Source organism: Aythya marila (assembly GCF_965140915.1).
Source record: "Aythya marila genome assembly, chromosome: 25".
NCBI classification, from domain to species: domain Eukaryota; kingdom Metazoa; phylum Chordata; class Aves; order Anseriformes; family Anatidae; genus Aythya; species Aythya marila.
In genome coordinates this window covers 1,258,112-1,272,532 of record NC_139066.1, presented here as the reverse complement: position 1 = coordinate 1,272,532, position 14,421 = coordinate 1,258,112, and the positions used below count along the sequence as shown (strand labels likewise).

Sequence of the window (14,421 nt, the reverse complement as noted above, 5' to 3'; positions counted from 1 at the left end):
TGCACACCTGTGAAAGCCTTTTCAGGACACGGATGTGCTCACAGACATGAAAAGGCACCCACATGCACGCACAACTCCCTCTCACTTGTGCACCTACAGATACGCACACGCGTGTCTATCCATGGCCAGGCACACACGCACAGGGGTGCACTTGCACGTCCTCCCCCATACGTACACACACACCACGTGCAATGCAGCTACACACATGCATGACATGAGTGTGCAACAGCATGCACAGACACACACGTGTTGCTTCCCTGAACACGCGTGCACGTTGCACGCCCTTAGCAGTGCACACACACATTGCTCCTCCCAAGCACATGCATGTGGTGTGCAGTGCAGTGCAGACACATGTGCATGGCCACCCCATATGTGCACATACATGTGTGCACAAGCACGTGCACGCCCACCCGGCCGTGCACACACACACACACACACACACGTCCACGCTCACACTGCCCGTGCTGACCCCCAGAACAAGCCCTGGCTGAGCACCCAGGCGCCACAGCCCCGTTCCCCATGGCTGAGGCACCCCGTGGGACGCCTGGCAGGGCAGGTATGCTGCTAATTAAAGCTGCTTTTAATTAGCCATCTGAAGCCTCCCAAGTCCGTTCCAGCCCAGTGGGGCTGTAAGGGCGCTGGGCAGCGCCTGCCCCTCGCTGGGGCCTGGCTGGGGCTCGGGGCACCGCGTCCTGCTCCCAGCCCCGGGCCTGATCCTGCACACGCGTGTGCACGGCCTTGTCCCCGCCGCCACCCCCTGCACTGGCCTCGCCGGGGTGCTCACACGTGCGCCAAGGCCGAGGGGGGGCTCTCTCCCCGCACCAGTCCCCGCGGCCGGGTGCCAGGGCTGCATGAAAGGGGCTCTGTGTGCCGGCGGGCGCAGGCCCGGCATGGCAATGAGGGGGCTTTGTGCGAGCCCGGCCCTGCCGGGAAACGCGGGGCTCAAGGCCACAGTGACGGGCACAGGGCCACTGCCGACCTCAGCCCTTGTGAGCTGCTGCGGTGTGGCCATAAAGTGGGGTTACGGGGCTTGGGGACATCCTGGGGACAAGCCGGTGTTGGAGGGGACTGTGGTGCAAGGGGTGGGCTGGAGAGTGTTTTGGGGACCTGGGGATGTAAGGGACACGTGGTGGCATCGAGGGTGGCCGGAGGCAGCGGGTCCCTGGGGTGCTGGCTGGGGACACTGCAGTGGTGGGGACAGGCCTGGGCGGCTGGCAGCTAGGTGGCAGCCGATGGCCGGGAAAGCTCCCGGCCCGCCGGGTGGGGACGGTGCCAGGTCCCACTGGGCCATGTCCCAGGCAGACTGGGGAGATGCACCGGTGGCACTGGTGGCACGCTCAGGGACAGCCTCCTGTCACCACCGCCCCGAACACCCCACAGCTCCCTGCTCCCAGCCCGATGCTGGTCCCACACTGAGGATCCTCGGTCAGGTGCTGCCGGTATCAGGATGGGTTTTATACCCACGGAACCGTTGTGGTGCACGTCTGCACCCCATAGGTGCCGGGAGCTGCCTGCTGTCCCCAGCCAGCTGGAACAGGGACCCCCCTGAGGACATGCATTGGGGGGGGGCTCTGCGTCCCTGCAGCCTTTCCCAAACCCACTGGGAGAGCGCAGGGTGCCCGGCCGGCCCCCACTCGGTTCCCCGGAGATTTATTTTCTCCCAGCTCCTACGCAGCCGGGATCAAAGCGCTGCTGCCTCTTGCGGAAAGCTGTCACTCCCAGCGCTGCAGGGATGCAGATCTGGGCTCTCCCCCCGCCTCCCCGTTCCTCTCATTAAGAGGGGAACGAACTCAGAGCGGGCTGGAAGTTTTAATTAGAAGCTTCCAGCCTCCGAGAAGACAAAGGCGAGAGCTGCGGCTGCCAGCCAGCGAGCAAAGTAGGGCAGGAGGAGCCAGTGACCCCGGTCCCCACGGGGAGCAGCCTGCGCAGGACGGTGCTGCTGGAGCAGGGCGAGGGCCGCAGGTTAAACGCAGCCGCCTGGCCCAGAGCCCACGCGGCTTCTGTGACCTCTGCCGGGGCCCTCACCACTGCCGGTGGCCCCAAGGAGCTGGAGCAGGCACCGGGGTGCGTCACAGGGCCCAGCAGTGTCGTGGCAGGGTGGGGAAGTAGGACAGGGCACGGGGGACAGCTGCAGGGGCGATGCTCTGAGTTCTGCCCCAGAGCTGGGGTTGCAGCAGCAGCAGGAGTGAGGGACCCAGCAGGAGCCAGGGCTGGAGCTTCAGCAGGGGGAAGACAAGGCAGAAACGCCCCTGAAAGCACTCGAAGTGGCAGGAAGGACGGGGCAAGAAGCTGCCCCCCACCCATCCCCACACCAAAGCCCAGAGCAGGGGCCTGCCCCCCCCCCCCCGGCACCTCCCCTGCAGGGATGGGAGATGGGGCTGAAGCCTTGGGGCCGAAGGGGGAAGCCACAGGGAGCCTGCCCCTGGGGGCCAGAGCCTTTTCCAGGGCCACTTCGGAAGGAGCCAAAACCCAACCACTGCTCCCTGCGTGAGGCGGAGGCAAGAAGAAGCAGCCACACGTCTCCCCGCGCCCCTCTGGTTTTAAGCTTAAAGATTTATTAAAAGCGTGTTAGTTCTTAGCATCACCCATCTGTTAGCACTCGACACCCCGGCGCGGAGTAGAGAGGGGCTGAGAGGGAACAGCAATAATCCATCTGCTACAAAAATACGCGGCGCTGTGCCCGGGGAGAGCAGGCGCGAGGCAGGAGGCAGCTGGGACCCCCCCAGTGGGGGGAGCTGGAGGGTGGCAGGGGAGGTGGCCCTTCTGCGAGGAAGGAGATGATGGGGCCCAGAGGAAGAAGTTTGGCAGCTGGGTTTGGGCCCCCAGGAGAGGACTGGGCCATACTGGGAGCCATCAGCACAGGAGTTTTGGGGCTGGCAGTATGGGGGCAGTGGAGGCGCTGCCGCGCGCTGTCAGCTCCTTGGTGCTGTGCTTGCTCTTCCAGCCGAGACCACGCCGAGGATGCTCTGAGGAGAGAAACAGGAGACGAGGCGATGAGGCAGCTCTGGGGCAAAACCTGAAAGCCAGGCCCCCTCCTGAAGGAGATCCCAGCACTGCCAGCTCTGTCCCCCTTTACAACCTACTGCAAGCACCCCGTGCCCTTCCCCCAGGGAATATAAATTATATTGCCCCCAGCAGGCTGAACTTCACAAGAGGGGTGCCTGGCTGGGTGGGGGGCTCACCTGGGATGCTCGGGGGCTGCGCCGACCTCTGGCTGCTGCTGGAGAGCTGGCCAATTCTGCTCTGGAGCCCGCCCAGCGAGCACGAAGTGGTGCTGTGAAAGAAAAAGGGGACACAAAGGGAGGGCCGTCTTAAATGCCAGGCTCAGGGCAAACCTGGCTGGCCCCCGTCCTCCCCATCTGGCCGCAGGCAAGGAGGGGGCTCCAAGCCCCCAAGGGGAGCAGCCCCCAGCCCTCGCAGAGCGCTCCTGGCCCCCATCTATTGTCTCACCTCACCGCTCGCCTCCGCTTCCGCGCAGATGCTTTGGAGACAGAGGAGGGCTTGGGGATGGAGGAGCCCCTCGCGGCGAACACCGGGACGGAGGCCCTGCAGCCAGGGAGGAGAGGGTCAGCACTGGGGGGCCTGACCTGACCGCCTTGCTGGGAGCAGAAGCCACACACAAGCAGGACAGCAGCCCAGTTTGCAGCCCCAGGGGAAATGGTTCAAACACAGTTAAAACCTCAAAAGATCGGCACAGGAGGAGGCAGCAGCTGCCCCACCACTGCTCCCCGAGACACTCATGGTCGCACCATCCCCTGTGCCTCAGTTTCCCCAGCTGCCCTCTGCAGGAAATGTTCCCTCAGGTCTCCCACGTTACCTCAGGCATCACGACCTCTTCCCAGCCGGCCACCCAGTTCAGCAGAAGCACTGGCAATCAAGGCAATGCTGCACAGCCCCGCTCCTCACCCCAACCTCTCCTTAGGTAGAGGCACTGCCCCACCTGCTTCCCAAGAAGTACTTCGGGCTCAAGAAGCCACCTGGAGGATACTTCTCCCAGTCCAAAGGGAAAAAGGAAAAGGAGGAATAGATTCTTTGGAATACTTCTTCTGCCTGAGCAAGCCATTCATGCACAGGCTCAGCCCACTGCTTGCAGCCTGTTTTCTGCTCTATCTCCCCTCCTAGCCCAGCTGCAGGGATCCACAAAGGCTCTGTGGTGCAGTTAACTCAGAAAGCAAGATCAGGGAGGGGGAAATCCCCAGCCATGCAGGCAGCCCATCCACGAGCCTGGGCACAGCAGCACTAACCTGGGCACGAAGGGGCCACCCTGCTTGTTTAAGAGGCACTGGGCATTCTCCCAGCCAGGGAATTCGGGCAGGTTGAAGGTGTCTGGCTTGGCCACGTCAGGTGAAACGATGTCCTCGGAGAGGTCAAAAGTCCTGTTCAGGTCACGGGCAGCCAGGACAGTCGGGGTGCAGCAGTTCTGGGCAGCCGATGTCATCAGGGGCACGCGTCTTTTGGTGACTGTCAGCGGGCAGATTTTGGGGGTGCAACTCCGCAGCAGCTGGGAGGATTTGGCCTCTTTGAAGCAGGGTGTGCGCGGGCTCTGCATCGCCTCGGGAGCCTCCGCTTCTCTCCTGAAGCCCTTCCGTAGGCCCGGCGGGGAGGATTTCCTCTGACGCTTCGCCTGCGTTTTGAGGCTGTGGGGAGTTTCCAGCCTGGAAGCACTGCTCATCTCAGATCTCCTCCTCTTCCTCGCCAGGCCAGGAGCTGCCAGCGTGGGACTGGAGAGCGGAACAAGCTGCTGCAAGCGCCGCAGAGCTGCCCTGGTCAAGGGGACGCCGGGCTCAGCAGCAGGCGTGGTGGCTGCTGCCATGGCTAAAGGAGAGAAGCGAGAGTCAGCCCTGCCCGCAGCAGGTCCCAGGCATCCCCAGCACCTCCTTCTGTCCCCGGCACAGCTCCGAGGTGCCTGCCCAGCCCTAGCTGTGAGCCCAACAGCAGCAGTTTGCCAGCAGGTTTTGCCACCAAACCGTGCTCACACAAAACCCAGAGGGAGAGGCAGCGTAAAGCCCGATGTCTCATCAAACTACAGGCACCGGACTGGTTCCAAAGCAAATGCCCCGTGGCAGTGCCCCGTCTGTCCCTAAGAAATGGGGTCTGCAGAGTCCACAGCTTCACTGCTGGGTTCCTGCCGTGGCACTGAGGGTGTGGAGGAAGAGCTCAGCGCTGCTCAGACACAGGCTGTCAGCTGGGAGACTGCAGCTGGGCTGACTTGGGCAAACGTACCAAGGAGTAAACAAGACTAGAAAAGATGAGAATCCGAGCTGCTGCTTTAGTCTCGTGGACAGAAATATCGCTCACGTTTAAGCTGACTCGTGCACACATGCTGAACTCCCCCAGGACAAGTGCTGCTCACTGCTCCTACCGTGCCCCGGGCTGCCAGAGATGCTGGCTGGCCTGAAACGCTCGGCAGCAGGGCTGGGAGCTGCTCTCGGAGTTCCCCGCCAGGCACCGTGTCAGGAGGAAACTCAGCTCTCGGCCTGTGCCCACGGCTGGGAGCTGCACCCTCCCACAAGCATCTCCTCCAAAGCACCCCTCCAGCACATGCTGTGCCCCGAGGAACGGGAGCGGGGACAGCACCAACTGTCCCAAATCCTTACTGTCACAGCCCTGCTGTGCCCCCTGGGCATCTGTGGGTCCGTTCGGCAGCGGGGCTTGCTCCAGGCTTGCACCAGCCTCCTGGTGCACCAGGCGCTCCAGTTCCTCGAATTCAGAGACCATGTCAGGAGTTAGGAGGTTGGCAGCCTTCAGGAGGGAATACTGCTTTCGGGCAACACTCAGGATAGCAGCCACGAGCCTGGCACAGAGAGGGACACGGTGTCAGGTGAATGGACCCGGCCCAAGGCAACCCCTCTGCATCCAGACCCAAGAAGCAATTCACAGCTGAGCTTGGGTCAGCCTCACTCAGACCAGAGGCTCAGCACCACCAGCATCACCTCAGGGACCTGCTCGAGGCGGGGCAGAACCCATTAGTACAGGTTTGGGCAAAGATGGGCAAACTTTGAGGCTGTGAGGTACCGAAACTGTAAATCTAGCGGAGGACCGGAGCCGCAAGGTGCACGTTCACCTGGTGGTTACAAGGAACACAACGGCACCCGTGCCCTTTCTGCCAGGCTTCAGGCACTCGTTAGCTCAGATAGAGGCAGACAGAGATCCAGGCACACGCTGAGGCCAGCCTCCCTCAAGAGACCTTTCTAGAGAGGTTCGTTCTGCCAAGATGCTTGGGGCAGAGACATCAGCAGATGGTGCCGCGGGAGCCCTGCCAGGGCAGGACCTTGGGGAGCCAAGGCAGGAAAAAAAGACTTTGCAGAGGTAATTTCAGGACTGACAATTTGCACTTAAGGCTCCTGCAGCTGCTGTGCCTGGAAACCTCCCTCTGTCCATGGAAATGGCATTTCCAGGAGATCATCCCACGGGATTAGATCCCTGGGAGCTAAATCTGTTCCTTCACACACGGCAGTGTCTGCAAGCAGAGACCTGCTCCTGCAGCCGTGTGGGCTGTCCCTGGGGGGGCTGCATGCAGCAGGAGGGTGGACAACACATCCTGTGTGGGAAACAGCACCCGCAGGCAGGAAGGGGCACGTGGGGGCAGCACAAGGACACTCACGTTTCTGTCTGGCTGCTGGACAAACTCTGCGGAAGGCAGCTTGGTTTCCTCATTCCCGGCTGGAGATCTGTCCCATCAGTTGCTCTGGGACTCCTGGGAGGAGTTTCCTCTGGAGCCTGGAGCAGTCATCCAGAAATGAGAACTTCTCTAGCCCAAGATTAGTTCATATCTCAACTGAGTCTGACCCCCACAAACTGTTATGTGGGAAGTTACGGGGTTTTGCTAGCAACTTGCAGCTCACGCTGAGCCAGGACCCCACAGCCCAGCTGAGCTCCTGCCTTCTCCAAGCACGCCAGCTGTACCCCAAGTGTGTCTGAGCCCCCAGCTTGTTGTGCCAAGCCCTCACGTGCTGCAATCCCCTTCTCTCACCTCCTCCTCCCGTTCCAGCTGTGGCTGAGCAGCCTGTCCAGCTCCCAGCTCCTGCTGCCCTCCGTCGCTCATCCCTTGAACACCCAGGGCTGAGCACATCTTTGGGACAGCTTCCTCCAACCTACAGCAGTCAGAGAGAAAGTCACTGAGCCAGAAGATCCATTGAGAAAACCATCACGTTTGACTAAGAAGTTTGGGCATGGATCAACCAGGACAAGACACGGCCTTTGCAGGACAGCTTCCCTTGGAGCTTGCACGCTGTGGTCCCTCAGGCCTGTAACTACACCTCAGCGTGGTCAGGATGACGACACACGCTGGTGGAAGAAGCTCCTGGGATGACACCTGGGCTGTGACCAGCTCTGGAGCTGTGCAGCCCTACTTGGCACAGGGGATGCCAGGACCCAGCAGCTCTGCCCCAATTCCTTGCCTCACCTGGGCAACCCTGCTGGGCTCGAGCTAGGGGCAGCCAGCGGTGCTGGTGGCTGCTTCTCTGCGTCCCGGGCGGTGTCCTCATAGGCACGGAGCTTCGCCCGCAGATCTGCCACCTGCAGGGAGGGATCAGCTGCTGCACAGCTGGCTCTGTGAGCCCAGGGAGCTCAGAGCTCCCCGAGAAGCTGACGCCACTTTCCCAGTGGGCAGCACTGCCACACAGCTCAGAGAGGACCACAGAGCTCAGAGGCGCACGTCCCAAGCAAACCACGGCTAAGGACAGTGCCCCCCTCCTTGCCAGCACCTCACCTCTGCTTTCAGCTGCTCGCAGATCACGGCGTATTTACTGATGTGGCAGTCGAGGCTGAGGACGTTGCTCTTCAGCTGCAGAGACAGGGACGAGTGGGAGGTTAAAGCACTGGGCAGCACACACCCCTCAACCAGAGCTGGAGCAAAGCCTGCTCCCGAGTGGCTGCAGTGGGCACCACCAGTGCTCAGGGACCTGCTGTGCCAGCCACGAGCCCTGGGCTCTAGGCTGAGGGGCTTTATCACAAGACCAGGCACTCAGCGTCCTCAGCCTCATCCTGCCTGGAGCAGCCCCCGTGGCTGGATGCTGGAGCACGGAGACACCTCCTAACCTACCCCAGGGACCAGGGCACGTTGCAAAACCCAGCTCCTTCCCACCCACCCCCAGCAGCTCCCCAAACCACAGCAGGTCACGAGGTCCTCACCGACAGCTTGATCTCCTTGGCCCGGTTGGCGTACTTGAGCGTGTTGTAGGTGTCCTCGTAGGCCAGCGCGGAGGGGCTCACGGCAGCAATCATGATGGTGCGGCAGTTCCCTCCGATGGAGTCCTTCAGCAGGCGCGTCAGCTTGCTGTCCCGGTACGGGATGTGGGTCTTCTTGCTCTGCACCGAGAGATCAAGGGGCTGCTCAGCTTTTGGGACCTGCGTGCTCAGCCCCAAGTCCCGCACCACAAGGGCACGGCCACGCTCATCCCACTGCACCTTTCACAGCCCAGCCCAGGCTGCCAGCCCCACCACAGCAGCAGAGCCATCAGCCCCGGCACTCGAGGACCCCCCTCGCACCCACCTGCCCTGCAGAGCCATAGCCCAGTGGGGCCATGCAGGGAACAGCCTTACCTTTGCGTCAGCCAGCGCGTTGATGACGTTGATGAGGGCCAGCAGCGAGCGGTTGATATTGGCACCTTCCCGGAGCCGTTCGCCCCGGGTGTTGGTGACCGAAGCTCGCTCTGAGCCTGCCAGGTCGATCAGGCTCATCTTGGCTACTTGCAGGTCCTGAGCGAGGCCGACAACACGGTCCTGCTGCTTCACGTAGATCTGTGAAGAAAGAGATCCGCGAGGCTGCAGCTCAACAGGGCAGGTGAAGCTACCAGCTGGAGGCAGCTTCACCCGTAGGACAAGGTGTCAGCATGTATAAAAGGATGGTGAAATGGATTACAAAGGCCAGGAGATGGGGCAGGGTTCAAAGAGGATCCCAGCACACTGAGAAGACAAGCCAAGACTCTCTGATGGCCTGGGTAGCAAAGCCACAGGAGGGATCCAACAGGGATTGACAGAGCTATGGGAAGTGATCGGCATTTCCATGTGTGTGAGCAGCGCACAGCTGGTCGGGTCCCCAAAGGACACAGCCAACGGGGAGCCCTGGTGCCACCCGGGAAATGCTCGCAGCATCTCAGCCTCTGCCCCAAATCTGGCCGTGGATTTTGCCTCCAGAAGGATGCTGGGAGATGATCACCATGGTACATGCTGGGAAACCCAAAGCTGACAGGGGCTGCGAGCCCCCAGGCACAGCCTTGCAGCCCCTGGGAGCATTCAGGCAGGGTTCTCAGTGCTGAGCCCAGGTCCTGGCTTACGTGGGCAAGGCAGAACTCAGCCACTGAGACTGCAGCGCTGCTCCACAGCTTCCCCTTCTGCAGGCCTAGAGATCCCCCAGGAGCAGCAGACACCTCTCCCACCACCCCGTAACATCCTCAGCAGGCTGCTCGCCCCCCTGCCCAGCTGCCTGCCACGGGCCAAGAGACGTCCACGCTGGAGGTGCCACTGATGGCAACCAGTCGTGCATCCTCACGCAGAGCCCAGCTCCTCCACGGCCCCTGCTCCAGCTGCCGGGAGGCAGAGCTGGCAGCGGGAGGGCAGCCTTCCAGTGCCACTAATGGATTCGCAGCAGGCAGGAGTCCAGCGCCCACCGCCGTGCCCAGCTGGGGAGCCGGCTGGGAAGCCATCCAGACACCTGGACTTCCCCTGCAAGCAGCCACGGGCAAGGCACCAGGTTCACACTGAAATTACAGTCAGAGTCCTCAGTCTCCCCACGCAGCCGTGACGGCCCTGCTAATTCAGGGGAGGGCCTGGCTGGAATTGAAATCAAGCGGCAGGTTTGTGCGGGAGAGCACCAAGGAACCAGGAGCAAACTTACAGAGCAGGGAACAGAACTCCTGGCTCAGAGCCGAGGGGGATGACGGGGCAGAAAACGCGCCTGCCCCCGTACCTGCAGGGAGGCACAGCCCCAAGGCAGGTCCCCCCCTTGCTCTAGGTCAGGTTTGGGTACATCTGCCTGCAGCTTGCACACTCAGCCTGCTATAGTCCAAAGCAGCAAGTGGGTTTTCAGCCCCTGGGGGGTGTAACACCAAGCTGGGCCTGCTGGGACTGCTGGCTGGGGGGTGCAGCCACCAGCACGACCAGTACACTCTGTCCCAGTGAGGAGCAGGCTAAGAGGCCTGCCCAGCCCCGTGTCCCCTCTTCTCAGAGCCACAGCCGTGTTGATTTTCCCTGCAATTCACCAGGAGCAGCGATAACGACCCTGCTGGGCTTGCCTCCTATCTCCCGCTCAGCACAAAGCCTGCTCAGCCAGCAGCCCTCACCTGGAACACGGCGTGCGAGCGGGAGGAGGTGGCGTTGGCGTCTGTGGGGTGCTGCGTCCGGTTTTTGTTGCCGTTGGCCAACATCTCCAGGAGCTGCTCTGCCGATTTGGGCTGGAGGAGAACACAGAGAGGCAGGGATCAGCAGGCTGGGCGCCCCCTACACAGGCACTGAGACAACCTGACATCGAGCAATGGCAACGGCTCAGATGAAAGGCAACCCACTGCTCTGCGGGGTTCGCTTCAGCTCGGGGTCATGTTTGCTGCTAGGAGCTGCACAGAAAGCACAGCCCCTGCCTTCCCTATGTTTGTTTCCAGAATTGGTTTAGCCGCAGCACCGCTCAGAACCTGTGCCCATCTTTTACACCCACCTGATGGAAGGAGAGGCCCTGGACCACGACTCCTTTCTCTGGGTCCTCCCGGATCGCCAAGGGGCCCTTGGGCTCCAGCAGGTCGTGAATCTGCTCGTTGTAGACCTGGAGGGGGGAGCCTGCAGTGAGGCTGAGCTCTGCTCCCCCAGCAGCGAGCAGAGAGAAGCTCCAAGCATCAGGATCACACCCGACCCGATCAGACGTGCCCCCCCCACTGCAACACCCTGCAGGCCACTTCCCAGGCCTGACACGGAGCAGCCGAGGGTGCTCTAAATGCAGGGGACGGCTCTCGAGGGCTTTGCTTGCAAGTCACCGTGCCAGCGCTCCCCTGCAGCCCTCAGAGCCGGGAGGAGCAGATTGCTATGCAGACCGCAGGCAGCGCGGCGTGTCGGCGAGCAAGAGAAACTTCCCGGGCTCCAGGTGGGGGAGAGGCAGGGAGGAACCAGCAGCACCAGTTCACCCAGCTGCTCAGGTGAGCCTGGTTCCAGCAGCTCTCTGGGCCCCGGGGGCACTTGGGGGTCTGCGCCAGCCCTGCCTGGTAGCAGGGGAGCCTCGGAGGCAGGAGGGGACGCAGTACGGGCACGGCGTACCTCCTGGTAGGAGACGAGCACCTCGCAGCTCTTCTCGTCCTTTCTGGCTTCGATCCTCTTGTACAGCTCCACCATGGTGAGGTACATGATGCCGGGGCTCTGCTCCGAGCCCAGCATGGTGTAGGTTTTCCCCGCTCCCGTCGCCCCGTAAGCAAACACTGGGAAGAGGAAGGGCAGACGTTGGAAGCTGTCGTTACCAGGAGCCGCGCAACGTTCCTGCAGCAGCCCCTGCAGCAGGGCTGGGGTCACTCCCTGCCTTCGGAGAGACCAGGCAGAGCGGTTCAATAGTTAATTATCCTCAGCACTGCCTGCACTATCCTCTAGTGCAATTTCTTCCTAGTTTCAGCTGTCAGCATCTCTAATTTAGCAGATAAAGACAGAACGAGTCCCCAAACCGTCACCCATTTAGACACTTTGAGGCCATACTCGAGTCACCCTTTAACCCTCCCTTTAACAAGCTGAGCAGCCCCAGCTCCCTGCCTCTCGCTGGAAGGTGTTTCTTTTTCCCGACCTTGCAATTCATCTCATTTTTAACCCCGGTCTTTCAACACCATTTCTGAAGCATTAACATCAGAGCAGGCCACACTAATCTAGAGAGCCTCAGCCCTTCTACCCCATTAGCGACACTTTGTGAGCGCCTCATTTGAGGATCCGGGCTTTGTTTTATGCAGAGAGAGACGCGAGACATGCCTGCCAGGTGGGCACGGTGACAGAGGCAGCCTTCAGCAGCTCGCCGGGGAGCCAGGAATAGCATCCTCCGGTCCCGCTGCCCAGCCCGGCGCATGATGAGACAGGAGAGCGGCCGTCTCCCGCTCGGCGCCTGCCTGGCAGCAGTGACATGCTCGTTACGCCGCTCCTCTGACAGCCCGCGAACCGCACGAGGATCCGCAGCGTCGGGCGAGGAGCTTGCAGAGCCGGTCGTTATGTGCTGCCAGCCTGGGAGACGTGCAGGGGGCACGGCAGCCCCCCCAGAGCCCCGACACGCGGGCGCCTCACCTGGGCTCCTGCTCTGACGCTCAGCGGGTGCCCCCCAAGCACCGCTGGGGGGTGAGGGCTCTGCCCATCGCAGCCTTTTGGGATGGGAAAGGATGGCAAAACCAAAGCAGCCTTTGCACTGTGAGTCCGCTCCACCTCCTGCTGCTGTCCCAGCCCCAGCACAGGCTGTCTGCCCCCAAAATGCCACAAACACCTGGGAAATGCCTGCCCGATCTCATTGCCTATAGCAGCGCCCTTTTCCCTCGGACATATCGCATCTCCTACAGTGCTGAGCCCCATCGTGGCCCTCACAGCTCTGCTGGCTGTGGCCCCAAAAGGGCCCAGAGCCCTGGCTGCTGCCCCCCATAGCAGCACAGCCATCCCTTGGTCACACAGCTCCTGTCAGCCACGCAGCACGTGGCTCGCTGTGTCCACAGCTTACTCCAGCCACCAGCAGCACCCAACCCCCGCCCTCCACAAACCATCTCCCACTACACCTCAAGTTTGTTTTATCCTCCTTGACCTGAGGAGTCCACTCAACACTTTTGTGCCAGGAACACCCAAGTCCACACCTCCAACCACCCCCAGCTCATCGCCACTGCTTGGGCTATCCCATTAGCCCCAAAAAACTCAGGTGTGAGAAGAGAGCAGCAGCCACCTGCCCCCTTGGGGACGTCCCCACATGGTGACCGGCAGCACGAGGGCTGCATCCTGGCCCTGCTGAGCCCACCCAGGTGGCATCACACGGGGTGGAGGCGCTGGCTGGGCCTTACCGGAGCAGTTGTAGCCATTGAGGACGCCGTCCAACACCTGCCGCGTGGTGTGCTGGAACACCTCCTCCTGCGTGGCCCCCTCCCCGAAAACCCGGTCGAAGACGAACTTCAGGTCCTTGCCCCGGTGCTTGGCCCCGCGGCCGGGCAGCGCGGTGCCGGGGGGGCCGCTGGGCTCCTCGGGGTCGAAGACGAGGATGTGCTGGTCGACGACGTGCAGCACGGCGTGCGCAGCCCCCTCCCGCTCGCAGGGGTTTGGGGGCCGCACGCGCACCACCACTGCCACGGTGCCCTCCTCGGGCGGGGGTCCCAGCGCCATGGGGCCGGGCAGGACACAGCCCGGGGGGGCCACACGCTGCGGGGGAAAGGGGTCAGCCCCGGGGCAAAGACTGAGTGGGGGGACCCCCACACAGCAGCCCCAGCTCCCACCTCCCCAAATTCCTCCCCACCAGTGCCACCCCTCCCCCGGTGCCCCCGTTCACACAGCTGGGGCCTAACCCCCCCCAAGGGCCCTATGGGGTCTGCCCCTCCCATCCCCTGTCCCCTCCCTCCAGGGCCCTTCCAAACCCCCTCCAGGTGCCCTGTGACCCCCAAACCCCCACCCCTGCTTTGGGCCCTAATGCTGACCCCTTCAGGCCCTATAGGGCCGGAACACAAACACATGTATGTACGTATGGCCCCCTGTGGGGCCCTACAGCCCCTCACCGGGCCCTATGCCAACCCCTCAGGGCCCTATAGCCCCCCCCGAGCCCCGTACTGACCTCTTAGGGCACGATACCGACCCCCGGGCCCCAGACTTACCCTTTAGGAGTTACAGCGGCGCCTCTAGGCCTTATGGCTCCGCGCCCTACACCGACCCCTTTTGTGCCCTACAGCCCCTCCTTGGGGCCCTATCCCCGCTCCTTTGTGCCTTATGACGACCCCTCGGGGCCCCACAGCCCTCCTTGGGGCTCTGTACAGACCCTTTGGGGCCCCGCACCGCCCCGTTGGGTGCCCCCAGCCCCGCTGTGAGCCCCCGGCCCCACACACGGCCCCCGCCCCCGCCACTTCCGCCCCTCCGCGTTCAAACCACCCGGCAACCCCCGCCCGCCCTCCTGATTGGCCGCTCGCTCCGCCGCCTCCCATTGGCTCCCCCGCACCACGTGCCCCCTTCCCTCCCGCGCGGGGCCTCACGGGAGTTGTAGTCCCGCCGTGCCCCGTCCCGGTGGGCGCGGGGCGCCGCCATGTCGGGGTCCCGGGGGCGCTGCCGGGGCTCGTCCCGTGCTCGCCCCTTCCCCAGGCGGCAGCCCCGGGTCGCCGCTCCCCGCCTCCCCTCCCGGCTCGTGGGGGCTGAGAAAGTTGCACTGGGGGTCCCCAGCCCGTCCCCGCAGCCACCCCATGTCCCCAGGGTCCACCGGGCGATGTCCCCACGCCCGCCGCCACTTCTCGAGAGGTG

General features: G+C 62.8%; 1 protein-coding gene across 2 annotated transcripts; it reads right to left on the bottom strand.

The window, feature by feature from the left end:
* Nucleotides 1–2,562: 2,562 nt before the first annotated feature.
* KIF18B (kinesin family member 18B) lies at nt 2,563–13,899 on the bottom strand. 2 transcript variants are annotated; one of them, XM_082779306.1, is made up of 16 exons: nt 13,788–13,899; nt 12,990–13,341; nt 11,242–11,399; nt 10,652–10,756; nt 10,284–10,394; nt 8,545–8,742; nt 8,134–8,310; nt 7,712–7,786; nt 7,406–7,518; nt 6,974–7,094; nt 6,605–6,720; nt 5,598–5,794; nt 4,245–4,815; nt 3,451–3,546; nt 3,183–3,274; nt 2,563–2,966 (listed from the first exon to the last, which is right to left on the bottom strand). In XM_082779306.1, exons 2-16 carry the CDS (start codon nt 13,303–13,305, stop codon nt 2,854–2,856), a joined length of 2,559 nt encoding a protein of 852 aa, XP_082635432.1. In that variant the 5' UTR covers nt 13,306–13,341; nt 13,788–13,899; the 3' UTR covers nt 2,563–2,853. The 2 variants fall into 2 exon arrangements, with proteins under 2 accessions (XP_082635432.1, XP_082635433.1); XM_082779307.1 differs by lacking the exon at nt 3,451–3,546.
* Nucleotides 13,900–14,421: the final 522 nt, after the last annotated feature.

Excerpts from the sequence above, each read along its gene's own strand:
- KIF18B (XM_082779306.1), bottom strand. The coding sequence starts at position 13,305 with ATGGCGCTGGGACCCCCGCCCGAGGAGGGCACCGTGGCAGTGGTGGTG. Across the intron at positions 10,395-10,651 it reads AGGGCCTCTCCTTCCATCAG|CCCAAATCGGCAGAGCAGCT; the intron begins GTGGGTGTAAAA and ends GTTCTCCTCCAG. Across the intron at positions 7,095-7,405 it reads AGCCCAGCAGGGTTGCCCAG|GTTGGAGGAAGCTGTCCCAA; the intron begins GTGAGGCAAGGA and ends TGACTGCTGTAG.